Raw genomic sequence first — 14,759 nt, forward strand, 5'->3', positions numbered from 1 at the left:
ACTCCACCATTCAAGCAAGGCTGATCTATCTTTCCCTCTCAACCCCATGCTCTTGCCTTCTCCCCATAACCCCTGACACCCATACTAATCAAGAATCTGACAATCTCTGCCTTTTCATACAGAGTATAATGGAGATTGGAAACCACTTCCAAATTGTTGTTGATTCCTGGAGTAACTGGAGTTTTAAAATCTGAGATTGATAATCAGAGATATCAGTAAATAAAGAGCTAAAATGAGGCAATGTTTGTTACTAATTAACCACCCTCTAATTAAATGTAGTTAGCTGCATTGAGTCGCTGAAAGTCTTTCTGCATTCCTATATTTACCACAGGTTAACCTGAGCATATAATATTCTCGAGATCATAGACATCATACGACTTGACTGAAGATAGACACAAAATGCTGGAGTAACTCATCGGGACAGGCGGCATCTCTGGAGAGGAGGAATGGGTGACTGAAGAAGGGTCTCGACCCGAAACGTCACCCATTCCTCCTCTCCAGAGATGCTGCCTGTCCCGCTGAGTTACTCCAGCATTTTGTGTCTATCTTCACTTTAAACCAGCATCTGCAGTCCATTCCCATACATGCAACATGACTGTACAGCTCATGCAATAATGTCGCTCAAATAAATTGAGGATGCACTTGTTAGACATTTAGTTCTTGCAGAAGGTGACTGAACGAAATTAGACCAAGAAGAATTTCTCGAAGAGATTCCATCAAGAAAATATGTGACATATTTCTGAATACTGAGGTAATCCCAGCACTTGCAAAGAAAGATTAAATTAATCTGGAAAAATAGTTTGTCGACACAAGGAAGTGCAGATATTGGTTTAAGAAACTGTGCTGGCCTAACTCAACGGATCAGGCAGCATCTTTGGAGAACATGGATAAGCGGAGTTTTGGGATGGACCCTTGTTCAGACTGCACTCGGGGCAAAGAGCTGGAAGAGTGGTGGGCACAGGGCATCGCCTGGCAAGTGATAGGTGGATACAGGTAAGGAGATTTCTGATTGGTTGTTGGTTGGACGTGAGTCAGAGATCAAAGACAATTTGATAGGGAGATGGAGAGAAGAGGCATGAATTGTAAAGCCAGAGGAAGGAAGGGGTCAGGGGAAGAGGGATAGAAGAAATGGGTGCACATCAAGGTGGGGCACAGGGAAGGGAAGGGGGAAGAATATATTTTTAGACTCATGCGAGGTCAGAGGAATTTTTGACAAATAATTCCTGAATTAGCAATTAGCCTCTTTTCCTATCTCTTCCGTGAAGTAGAAAAGTAAATAGTTGGTGTGTGGGCTGACTGCCTCACATCAGTGTGATCAATAAGTATGAGCATTCACCAGTCAGGGAGCCGTGCCTGCTCTCTCAACCTTGTCCATTTCACAGAGGGGTCCTGATATCAAGCAGCATTGTTAAGGAGAGCGGTAAGATCACAAACCTGTCAAATTTACCATATGCACTTAACTAACATTCTCCAGTCTCGTTGTTCCAGCCAAATTCTTAACACTGCAGACTCAAAGGTGCATGGCTTTACAATGCTATCGGCTTGTGAATGTGCGTTACAGAGGGCGAGTACGTTCGGTTCTGAACAACCGTTGATTGGAAGCAAAGTGTTATAATGAACCAACACATATAAGTTTATGAAACACAATCACTGAGTTGATGCATCAATGTTTAAAGGCTGTGGATGAAAAATGTTGCATTGTTCTTGCGACGTTAGCTGCGGGACATGATTTTTTACCTTGACCAATGTATCCCACTGATAGAAGATTTAGGGAAGGGACTCAGGTTTGCAAATATGCACAGGTGTGGACCAAAAGTTAAAATATGCATTTATTCCAGAGAAATACCAAATTCGCCGAATGCCATCCCACTTTGGTGCTCTGCAGTATATAAAAGTTATATTTAAAATAGTATTTGATCAGCTTAACTTTAAAAAGATTACAATTCAACAAATGAGCAGGTGATTTTCCTTTTTAAGATGCATTGTACAAAAAAAGTACCTATGTACCGTAATAAAAGGTAATTTAATGCTACATAGATTTTAGATAAGTGGTGTTTATCAGAGTAGTAAAAGCACAGTATTAAAAGTGTGTTAAGTTGAATAACATTGAAATGAAATTGGAAAATGGCTTTTGAAAATGGCTTATAACTTTTGAAAGGCAATGCTGGATATTGTCTTGTATTACTTAAATGCAGCATATCTGATATATACACCATCACTGAACAAGGCCAACCAAATTCCCCCGAAGGACAGCAAATGGTTCAAAAACTCTTGAATGATCTGCCACAATCATTGTTACTCTCTTCTACCCAAAGCAATCGTGACACTGGAGAAATGCATATTTGAGTTGGAATAAGCATTTTGCTACAGCGTGGATTACAGTCGTTGGTACTGGGAACATTCTTTGTAAAAGATGGGAGTTTGCTCTTGCACAAGAATTGTAATAGTAAGGGTTCTCCCCGACTTTGCAGCAAAGACCAGTTGCAAATCCACTCCCTACATGGAAACTTTCAGTGCTAGAAATCTGGAGACAAAATGACATTCTTGAGGGTGCTTGTGTCATGCACTTGGCACCTTGTGCTCTTCCTCAGAAGCTTGACTCTATGCTAGCCCAACTATACAACCGACTCTCTAATGTCCTTTGATTCAGGAAACCAGTCTGTTGGTTCATCGGTAGGTACTTCTCCTTCTAGAGCAGTCACCGCTGATTCTAGGGGAATATCCGTCACACCTTGCGGAGTTGTTGGTGTTTCTTGAGCTAGGGTTGGGGGACATTCCTGGTCAGGTTGGCCTTTACCATAGTTTTGACTTAGCCTGACAGCGACCAACCCTTCCTTCTCTGGGGGCTCTTCATCGGGTAGGATGGAGTCAACTAGGCTTTGGCGGTACATGTAAGATGCGTGCTTGACAGTACGCTTCAGCATGTGACGACGGAAAGCTCGTTGAATTTTGATCGCACAAACCTCCTCTTGCTTCCTTCGAAGCGTGGTGGTGATGGGTTCATACGAAACCTTGGAAGGGTTGGCGGCCATGAACTTCTCTTCCATTGACTCCTTCAGCGCGTCCATTTCTCCAGATTCCCCCAAGACTTCCTTGGTCAATGCAAAGAGTATGTCCAGGCAGTGTATTTTGTCATCGATCACCATCGGTAGGTCCATGGTAATCAGTTTGATCTTGTTCGGTTTGGCAATCCTCAATGGCTCCTTCAGAGTGTCGGCAAAGTCGGATAGCCTAGCGTACTCGACAAATTGCGTGGCTTCCGGATCAAACTTTTCCCAGACCTCGTAGAACATTTCAAAGTCATCCTCGCACAGAGGCTCAGCACTCTCCTCAGTTGCCACGTTAAAGTTCTCCAGGATGATGGCGATGTACATGTTCACCACAATCAGGAAGGAGACGATGATGTAGCTGACAAAGAAAACGACCCCCATCAATGGATTGCCGCAGTTCCCCGTTACGGTGGTGCCTGGGTTGTACGCATTGGGGTCGCAGTCGGGGGGACTGCTGTTCATGATGGGAAGAAGCAGCCCATCCCAGCCTGCCGACGTGGTAATCATGAACAAGCAAATCATGCTGTTGCCAAACGTCTCAAAGTTGAACATGTCGTCGATGCCCGCTTCTTTCTTCACGTAGGCAAAGTTGGACATCCCAAATATGGAGTAGATGAACATAACCAGAAAGAGTAAAAGCCCAATGTTGAACAAAGCCGGCAGAGACATCATCAAGGCGAACAGTAGAGTTCGAATTCCTTTTGCTCCTTTGATAAGTCGAAGGACACGACCGATTCTGGCCAACCTAATAACTCTGAACAGGGTAGGTGATACAAAGTACTTCTCTATGATATCTGCCAGCATAATACCTGAAATAAATGAAAATGGAAGATAAATGAAATTATTTCAAGTGAACATAGTCAATTATTGGAGATAGTGGTTAGATTAGATTAGATTAGATTAGATTAGATTCGTTTATTGTCATTCAGACCTTTCGGTCTGAACGAAATTTTGTTCAGACCGAAAGGTGGAGAACACAATGGGTGGGTCAACATGACAAAGACAACATTGCAACTCCTCCATTAACACCACTCCTGTTTCTTTTAATTATTATTTCTAAATCTATTCACCACGATAAATATATCTAGCTGGACATTGAAGATAGACACAAAATGTTGGAGTAATTCAGCAGGTCAGGCAGCATCTCTGGAGAGAAGGAATGGGTGATGTTTTGGGTTGGAACCCATCTTCAGTTTCGACCCAAAATGTCATCTATTTCGTTTCGGCAGAGATGCTGCCTGACTGGTTGGGTTACTCCAGTATTTTATGTCTATCTTCGATCTAAACCAGCATAGAAACATAGAAACATAGAAATTAGGTGCAGGAGTAGGCCATTCGGCCCTTCGAGCCTGCACCGCCATTCAATATGATCATGGCTGATCATCCAACACAGTATCCTGTACCTGCCTTCTCTCCATACCCCCTGATCCCCTTAGCCAGAAGGGCCACATCTAACTCCCTCTTAAATATAGCCAATGAACTGGCCTCAACTACCCTCTGTGGCAGAGAGTTCCAGAGATTCACCACTCTCTGTGTGAAAAAAGTTCTTCTCATCTCGGTTTTAAAGGATTTCTCCCTTATCCTTAAGCTGTGACCCCTTGTCCTGGACTTCCCCAACATCGGGAACAATCTTCCTGCATCTAGCCTGTCCAACCCCTTAAGCATCTGCAGTTCCTTCTTACATATTCATGCTAGACATTGACTGTGTAAATGTGATGAGGTTGAATTGGCCGCCAGTTTTATTTTTTTTCAGATTTTTCTTCTGATTCTTCAGAGGGTGGTGAATGTGTGGATTTAATTGCCACAGACAGCTCTGGAGGCCGGAATTGGGTATTTTTAATGCGGAGATTAATGGCGGAGTTCACTTGATGGGCGAATGGTCTAATTCTGTTCCTATATTGTAACGTCTTGTGATCATCAAATCAAGTTGTTTTAGAAAAAAAGAAGAGCAGGTCTTTTGGGCAGCACTTTGGCGCAGCAGTAGAGTTGCTGCCTCACGGCGCTTGCAGCGCTGGAGACCCGGGGCCGATGCTGACTCAGTGGGCCGAAGGGCCTGGTTTCACGCTGTATCTCTACACTAAACTAAACTAAGGTCTATTTCCAACTTACCTACGACAGAAAGAATCACCACCACAAAATCAAAAATATTCCATCCGATGGTGAAGAAGTAGTATCTCAGGCCAATGATCTTGAGAAAGCATTCACAGGTAAAGACAACAATAAACACCAGGTTGACCCAGTATAGAATTTCTTCTGCTTCTTTGCTTTGTTCGTCAGTTTCCACCATCATGGTCACCATGTTGAGGCAGATGAGAATCATAATAAATATATCAAAGGCTTGATTGCTGACCAAATCATAGAAGGCTCCTTGACATTTATTCTGTGAGGTGGGGAAGGAAGAAGGAAAGAAAAAAAACACAGGTCATTCCCAATCCTCCTCTATCCCATCGGACAGAATATAAAAAACCTATTTTCTATGTTTCTAACAATGAAATTATTTCTTACTGCAGCTTTATAGGCACACAATAAATTGAGAGAATAAGATAGGGAGAGTTTAGGAACGGAGGGTACAGCCTCAGAATAAAAGGATGGATCTTTACAATGGAGATGAGAACAAATTTATTTTGTGAGAGGGCTGTGAATCTGTGGAATTCATTGATCCCTGGGATGGTGGGACTGTCATATGAAGAAAGATTGAAAAGACTGGAGTTTAGACGGATGAGGGCATATCTTATAGAAACATACACAATTATAAAAGGACTGGACAAGCTAAATGCAGGAAAAATGTTCCCAATGTTGGGCGAGTCCAGAACAAGAGGCCACAGTTTTAGAATAAAGGGGAGGCCATTTAAGACTGAGATGAGAAAAAACGTTTACACCCAGAGAGTTGTGAATTTGTGGAATTCCCTGCCACAGAGGGCAGTGGAGGCCAAATCATTGGATGGATTTAAGACAGAGTTAGATAGAGCTCTAGGGGCTAGTGGAATCAAGGGATATGGGGACAAAACAGGCACGGGTTATTGATTGGGGACGATCAGCCTTGATCACAATGAATGGCAGTGCTGGCTCAAAAGGCCGAATGGCCTCCTCCTGCACCTATTTTCTATGTTTCTATGTTTCTTTGTAACTGAATCAGAGATTTTCTCTTACCATCTAGTGGTCACTTTGTGAAACAATGAGTTTCGTTCAAATAAAAGGTTTGTTTTTAACAGCTAAAAATGTATTTTTGTTACTGCTAGCTAGTAAAAGGAAAAGCCCTTTATTATTACAATGTAATAAGGGCTATTCAAGCCCTTTATTAAGGGAAATAACAATAATAATAAAGGGAATAACAATAGGTTATTCATTGCACAAGATTTATTACCTATTTCCCAGTCTATCTTGTTGAGGCCTGCACTTTCTAATCTACACTTTTTCTGTAGCTGTAACATTACATTCTACACATTGTGTCCTTTCTGTTTTTGCACTGGCTGTGCTTGTGCATGGTTTAATGGTACTCATGTGTGGTATGTGTGGATATTCCCTAGGACATCGAGGGAAGTTAGTGTAGAAATAGCAGGGGCTATGACAGAAATATTTCAAATGTCATTAGAAACGGGAATAGTGCCCGAGGATTGGCCTACTGCACATGTTGTTCCATTGTTTAAAAAGGGTTCTAAGAGTAAACCTAGCAATTATAGACCTGTTAGTTTGACTTCAGTGGTGGGCAAATTAATGGAAAAGATACTTAGAGATAATATATATAAGCATCTGGATAAACAGTGTCTGGTTAGGAACAGTCAACATGGATTTGTGCCTGGAAGGTCATGTTTGACTAATCTTCTTTAATTTTTTGAAGAGGTTACTAGGGAAATTGATGAGGGTAAAGCAGTGGATGTTGTCTATATGGACTTTAGTAAGGCCTTTGACAAGGTTCCTCATGGAAGGTTGGTTAAGAAGGTTCAATTGTTGGGTATAAATGCAGGAGTAGCAAGATGGATTCAACAGTGGCTGAATGGGAGACGCCAGAGAGTAATGGTGGATGGCTGTTTGTCAGGTTGGAGGCAGGTGACTAGTGGGGTGCCTCAGGGATCTGTGTTGGGTCCACTGTTGTTTGTCATGTACATCAATGATCTGGATGAAGGGGTGACAAGTTGGATTAGTAAGTATGCAGATGATACTAAGACAGGTGGTGTTGTGGATAATGAAGTTGATTTCCAAAGTCTACAGAGAGATTTAGGCCATTTGGAAGAATGGGCTGAAAGATGGCAGATGGAGTTTAATGCTGATAAGTGTGAGGTGCTACATCTTGGCAGGACAAATCAAAATAGGACGTACAGTACATGGTAAATGGTAGCGAATTGAGGAAGGCAGTTGAACAGAGGGATCTAGGAATAACTGTGCATAGTTCCCTGAAGGTGGAATCTCATGTAGATAGGGTGGTAAAGAAAACTTTTGGTATGCTAGCCTTTATACATAAAAACATAAAAACTGACTGCAAAAGTTTTTATAGATATGTGAAAAGAAAGAGATTAGTTAAAACAAATGTAGGTCCCTTGCAGTCAGAAACAGGTGAGTTTATCATGGGGAACAAGGATATGGCGGACCAATTGAATAACTACTTTGGTTCCGTCTTCACAAAGGAAGACATAAATAATCTGCTGGAAATAGCAGGGGACCGCGGGTCAAAGGAGTTGGAGGAATTGAATGAAATCCAGGTTAGTCGGGAAGTGGTGTTGGGTAAATTGAATGGATTAAAGCCCGATAAATCCCCAGGGCCAGATAGGCTGCATCCCAGAGTACTTAAGGAAGTAGCTCCAGAAATAGTGGATGCCTTAGTAATAATCTTTCAAAACTCTTTAGATTCTGGAGTAGTTCCAGAGGATTGGCGGGTAGCAAATGTAACCCCACTTTTTAAGAAGGGAGGGAGAGAGAAAACGGGGAATTACAGACCAGTTAGTTTAACATCGGTAGTGGGGAAACTGCTAGAGTCGGTTATTAAAGATGGGATAGCAGCACATTTGGAAAGCGGTTAAATCATTGGGCAAAGTCAGCATGGATTTACGAAAGGTAAATCATGTCTGACGAATCTTATAGAATTTTTCGAGGATGTAACTAGTAGCGTGGATAGGGGAGAACCAGTGGATGTGGTGTATCTGGACTTCCAGAAGGCTTTCGACAAGGCCCACATAAGAGATTAGTATACAAACTTAAAGCACACGGCATTGGGGGTCCAGTATTGATGTGGATAGAGAACTGGCTGGCAAACAGGAAGCAAAGAGTAGGAGTAACGGGTCCTTTTCACAATGGCAGGCAGTGACTAGTGGGGTACCGCAAGGCTCAGTGCTGGGACCCCAGCTATTTACAATATATATTAATGATCTGGATGAGGGAATTGAAGGCAATATCTCCAAGTTTGCGGATGACACTAAGCTGGGGGGCAGTGTTAGCTGTGAGGAGGATGCTAGGAGACTGCAAGGTGACTTGGATAGGCTGGGTGAGTGTGCAAATGTTTGGCAGATGCAGTATAATGTGGATAAATGTGAGGTTATCCATTTTGGTGGCAAAAACGGGAAAGCAGATTATTATCTAAATGGTGGCTGATTGGGAAAGGGGGAGATGCAGCGAGACCTGGGTGTCATGGTACACCAGTCATTGAAGGTAGGCATGCGGGTGCAGCAGGCAGTAAAGAAAGCGAATGGTATGTTAGCTTTCATAGCAAAAGGATTTGAGTATAGGAGCAGGGAAGTTCTACTGCAGTTGTACAGGGTCTTGGTGAGACCACACCTGGAGTATTGCGTACAGTTTTGGTCTCCAAATCTGAGGAAGGGCATTATTGCCATAGAGGGACTGCAGAGAAGGTTCACCAGACTGATTCCTGGGATGTCAGGACTGTCTTATGAAGAAAGACTGGATAGACTTGGTTTATACTCTCTAGAATTTAGGAGATTGAGAGGGGATCTTATAGAAACTTACAAAATTCTTAAGGGGTTGGACAGGCTAGATGCAGGAAGATTGTTCCCGATGTTGGGGAAGTCCAGGACAAGGGGTCACAGCTTAAGGATAAGGGGGAAATCCTTTAAAAACCGAGATGCGAAAGAACCTTTTTTCACACAGAGAGAGGTGTATCTCTGGAACTGGAACTCTCTGCCACAGAGGGTCGTTGAGGCCAGTTCATTTGGCTACATTTAAGAGGGAGTTAGATGTGGCCCTTGTGGCTAAGGGGATCAGAGGGTATGGAGAGAAGGCAGGTACGGGATACTGAGTTAAATGATCAGCCATGATCATATTGAATGGCGGTGCAGGCTCGAAGGGCCGAATGGCCTAATCCTGCACCTAATTTCTATGTTTTTATGTTTCTATGTTTATAAATCAGAGCATTGAGTATAGAAATGGGATGTAATGTTAAAATTGTACAAGGCATTGGTGAGACCAATTCTGGAGTATGGTGTACAATTTTGGTCGCCCAATTATAGGAAGGATGTCAACAAAATAGAGAGAGTACAGAGGAGATTTACTAGAATGTTGCCTGGGTTTCAGCAACTATGTCACAGAGAAAGGTTGAACAAGTTAGGTCTTTATTCTCTGGAGCGGAGAAGGTTAAGGGGGTACTTGATAGAGGTCTTTAAAATGATGAGAGGGATAAACAGAGTTGACGTGGACAAGCTTTTCCCATTGAGATTAGGGAAGATTCAAACAAGAGGACATGACTTCAGAATTAAGGGACAGAAGTTTAGGGGTAACATGAGGGGGAACTTCTTTACTCAGAGAGTGGTAGTTGTGTGGAATGAGCTTCCAGTGGAAGTGGTGGAGGCAGGTTCGATTTTATCATTTAAAAATAAATTGGATAGGTATATGGATGGGAAAGGAATGAAGGGTTATGGTCTGAGTGCAGGTAGATGGGACTAGGGGAAAATAATTGTTCGGCACGGACTTGTAGGGCTGAGATGGCCTGTTTCCGTGCTGTAATTGTTATATGGTTGTATGATTATATGGTAAGGTTTGCCTGGATCGAACCCAATACAAGTTTTTAATTGTACGTCAGTGCTCGCAACAATAGCAATTCAATGCCAATACCAAAAGCCAAACCTTGCAGCTGCTGGAAATCTGAAATTAAACAAACCATCCTGATGTTTTTTTAGCATGAAAATGGAAACAGGTTTCTCGTTTTAGTACCTTTGTGTAATAATTAGGAATAGTTTGAAGCCAGATAATTATGAAAATGTGTAGTGGGAGGGGGGAGGGGAAGAGATTACTATGGGGTGGAGGATGGGGGAGTTAAATGAAAATAGCTTTGTTGGAGAGGTGAAAAGTGGTGTGAAAGGCAGTTAGAGGGTAATCAAATATACATTTAGACGAGATTGGGAAACCAGTGGATGAATGAATGTGAAGTTATCAGAAGAAATGGAGTGAATGCTGGAAATCAGAGAGATACAGAACTTGGAATGCTGAAGGTGAGACAATGACTCACTGCGTCGGAAGGAACTGCGGATGTTGGTTTACACCGAAGATAGACACAAAATGCTGGAGTAACTCAGCGGGACAGGCAGCATCTCGGGAGAGAAGAAATGGGTGACGTTTCAGGTTAAGACCCTTCTTCAGAGACTGAAAACAGGTTTTGACCAGAAACATCACCTATTCTTTCTCTCCAGAGATGCTGCCAATCCCACTGAGTTACTCCAGCATTTTGTATCTATCTTGTAATGAGTCACTGACCTGTTAAGAGGTCAGGTGTCTCGGACAAGAGTCAGAGTCAGAGCTACGATCAGGGTACTGAGATCAGGTCAAGGCTGTTTATTTATTATATGCACTGGATACGAACCATAAAGGGGAGGCATTTTAAGACTGAGGCGAGAAAAAACTTTTTTTACCCAAGGTTTGTGAATTTGCGGAATTCCCTGTCACAGCGGGCAGTGGAGGCCAAATCACTGGATGGATTTAAGAGAGAGTTAGATAGAGCTCTAGGGGCTAGTGGAATCAAGGGCTATGGGGGGAAGGCAGGCACGGGTTATGGATTGGGGATGATCAGCCATGATCACAATGAATGGCGGTGCTGGCTCGAAGGGCCGAATGGCCACCTCCTGCACCTATTTTCTATGTTTCTATGTTTCTAACAATGAAATTATTTCTTCCTGCAGCTTTACAGGCACACAATAAATTGGGAGAATAAGATAGGGAGAGTTTAGGAACAGAGGGCACAGCCTCCAAATAAAAGGATGGATCTTTACAATGAAGATGAGAACACATTTATTTTGTCAGAGGGTTGTGAATCAGCAGAATTCATTAGCATGGATGGCTGTGGTGGGCAAGTCAGTTTTAAAGCGCAGATTGATAGATTTCTGATTAGTAAGGGTGACAAAGTTACAGGGAGAAGGCAGGAGAATGGAATTGAGAAGGAAAACAATCAGCCATGATTGAATGGTGGAGCTGGCTCAATGGGCCAAATGGCCTAATTCTGCTCCTATGTCTTAACGTCTTATGGAAAGTTGTTGATAGGCGTGGTGGAAATCATGGATTTCATTGGGAGACTTGAACTATCATAGGGTTGAAATCTTTGTGGTCAATCACTAGGGTCACTAGGAGTTTAGGAGTTGGGGGTGGTCATATGGTGAAGGTCAATGTTGACTCATGGAGAGTGAGTAACTGGATGGTGGGAGAATCATAGGTAAGGATGTGGGTTTTCTGAGGAATATAGGAAACGTGAGACATATCTTAGTGTGTTCCAGTCAAGAGCTATGCAGTGGAAAGATGTCTTTCAGCGATGGTTATTCCTAGGGCAACAATGGATTACTTTTCTCATCAATGGCCCCTGAGGATGATTGCAAGTGGAATGACAAAACAGTTTGATGTGGAAACTGTATCTGAGGTGCAATCAAGGACTTTACATGTGAAAATATCTGGTTGAATTAGTTTCATATTTCACTGTCTCCAATTTTTATTTTCAATAATGTAATGCTGGAAAAATCTCCTCATGTGATGGATAAACGTTGTTTGGTAGAAACTGGCTGAGAATTTTGCAGATGTAATAATGGAGAAAATACATAATCAAGCCCTTTGGGATTGCTGGGTTATTGCAGGTCATAGCCCATTACCTGGAACAAAAAGTGCTGGACTAGTTCAGCACATCAGGCAGCATCTCTAGAGGACATGAGGTCATAAGTGATAGGAGTAGAATTGGGCCATTCGGCCCATCAAGTACTCAGCCATGATTGAATGGCTGATCTATCCCTCCTCCTAACCCCGTTCTCCAGTCTTCTCCCCATAACCTCTGACACCTGTACTAATCAAGAATATATCTATCTCTGCCTTAACAAATGTCCACTGACTTGGCCTCCACAGCCTCTGTGACAAAGAATTCCACAGATTCACCACCCTCTGACAAAATAAATTTCTAAAAGAACGTCCTTTAATTCAGAGTTTATGAGCTCAAGTCCTAGGAAACTCATCCACTAGTGGAAACATCCTCTCCACATCTAATAGGTGATGTTTTGGGTCCGCACCCTTTGTTAGGCTCAGAATCTGAAGAAGGGTCTTGACCCATAATGTCACCTACGAATGTCCTGCAGAGATGCTGCCTGACCCACTGAGTTACTCCAGCACTTTTTGTTCTATGCAAGATTCCAACATTCAAGCTTCCTTGTGTCTACAGCTTATTATTGATATTGTCCCAAAATTTGCCAACTCCTTGATGGTCGTTCCATCCATCTGGATGGAGATGGACAGTGCATGAATACATCACTCATCCAGTGCCGTTACCTGAGTAACACTGAAGGGAACACACGGTTTATTTTGGTGTTGACGGGGAGACATCACAGATTGGCTGAATGATGTCACACTTAGCCAGTCACTGATGGGAGAGTGACGGGATCATTCATCTCACCCCAAACATGGCGGATATGTTTCAAGTTTGTACTCTCTGTATATATATATTTCACCCAAGCCAATCTGAAGAAGTAACTTGCAGAGTGGCGCGGTGGCGCAGCGGTAGATTCGCTGCCATACAATGCTTGTTGCGCCAGAGACCCGGGTTTGATCCCAACAACAGCTGCTGCCTGTACGGAGTTTGTACGTTCTCCCCGTGACTCGTTTTTTCCCCCGAGATCTTCGGTTTCCTCACACACTCCAAAGAAGTACTATAAGTGTAAATTGTCCCTAGTGTGTGTAGGATAGTGTTAATGTGCGGGATTCGCTGGTCGGTCTGGACTCAGTGGGCTGAAGGGTCTGTTTCCGCGTTGTATCTCTAAACTAAAACTAAACTAAACTTGAAAAGACATGCTTAAGTTTCACATGGTTCGAACCTTTACACTTACATTTGGTCTTGGGATGGGCTTTTGTGGTTTCTTCGAGCCAAGTTTTTTCATGGCGTTGTAATATTTCTTCTGTTCTTCCGTCATGAATATATCTTTCCCTCCAAAGTGAAGATGAGACCACTTACAATTATTTCAGGAAAATTCAAAGTGTCCAGCAAGCTCAAAGAAAAACAGAGGTATTCTGCTGAACTCATTAACAGTTATCTGAGAATGCTGCTTAATGAAGCCCCTGTTTGGTGTGAAGCTGCAGTCCAATTGCCCTAATTATCTTCCAATTATCCGGTAGAAAGGAAAGTCCCACTTGCCGATTTTTTCGGTGACTGCCGGCGTCATATCAGGGTCACCAAAAGATTTTGAACATTCCAAAATCCAGCGGTGAGAAAAAAAAATGTTTCTGCACATGAAAGAAACATCGCGCGTCAGTACGTCGTCACGCCGCGTCACGCCACATCAGGCCGCAAATTCTTCGGTGACCTGATACGGCAGTCAATGATGCCAGCAGTCGCCAAGTGGGGCAGGCCCTTTTGTTGCTTGCAAGGGAAAATGCCACAAAAAATGTAACCACTTTTACGGGTGTCAATGCAGGTTGTTGGGACAGAATAGAAAATCCAACCATTCAACACTGCCGATGATTGTCCCGAGACCAAAGTGGGTGGCAAGTATTTGACTGTTTATGGACTCATGATGGCAAATTAGGGAATCCAATTCAGTAAGGTTGCAGGTCGGCACCCGATAAAATGAAAATTGTCAGATTTTAAAAGGCTACTTTGTCAATAATATTATCAAGAGAGGCAAATGGTCACCAAAGTTTTGGTCAGTTTTGGTCTCCAAATCTGAGGAAGGACATTATTGCCATAGAGGGAGTGCAGAGACGGTTCACCAGACTGATACCTGGGATGTCAGGACTGTCTTATGAAGAAAGACTGGATAGACTTGGTTTATACTCTCTAGAATTTAGAAGATTGAGAGGGGATCTTATAGAAACTTACAAAATTCTTAAGGGGTTGGACAGGCTAGATGCAGGAAGATTGTTCCCGATGTTAGAGAAGTCCAGGACAAGGGGTCACAGCTTAAGGATAAAGGGGAAATCCTTTAAAACCGAGATGAGAAGAACTTTTTTCACACAGAGAGTGGTGAATCTCTGGAACTCTCTGCCACAGAGGGTAGTTGAGGCCAGTTCATTGGCTATATTTAAGAGGGAGTTAGATGTGGCCCTTGTGGCTAAGGGGATCAGGGGGTATGGAGAGAAGGCAGGTACGGGATACTGAGTTGGATGATCAGCCATGATCATATTGAATGGCGGTGCAGGTAAAATGTGAAAAGCTTTTGGCGAGCTAACCAGCCAGTGAAAAGACAATACTCCCCGATTACAATTGAGCCACCCACTGTGTGTCAATAAAGGGAATACGTGAATAACGTT

General features: G+C 42.9%; 1 protein-coding gene across 1 annotated transcript in view; it reads right to left on the reverse strand.

Moving 5' to 3' along the window:
- Nucleotides 1–460: 460 nt before the first annotated feature.
- The window catches only part of LOC129710391 (sodium channel protein type 2 subunit alpha-like), a 241,316-nt gene continuing 227,017 nt past the window's right edge, over nucleotides 461–14,759 (reverse strand). The window contains exons 24-26 of the mRNA XM_055657358.1: nucleotides 13,340–13,444; nucleotides 5,160–5,430; nucleotides 461–3,859 (exon numbers count right to left, since the gene is read on the reverse strand). Coding sequence (XP_055513333.1) covers nucleotides 2,616–3,859; nucleotides 5,160–5,430; nucleotides 13,340–13,444 — 1,620 coding nt within the window. The 3' untranslated portion in view covers nucleotides 461–2,615. The remainder of the gene's footprint in view (nucleotides 3,860–5,159; nucleotides 5,431–13,339; nucleotides 13,445–14,759) is intronic.

This window comes from Leucoraja erinacea, chromosome 27 (assembly GCF_028641065.1).
Source record: "Leucoraja erinacea ecotype New England chromosome 27, Leri_hhj_1, whole genome shotgun sequence".
NCBI classification, from domain to species: domain Eukaryota; kingdom Metazoa; phylum Chordata; class Chondrichthyes; order Rajiformes; family Rajidae; genus Leucoraja; species Leucoraja erinaceus.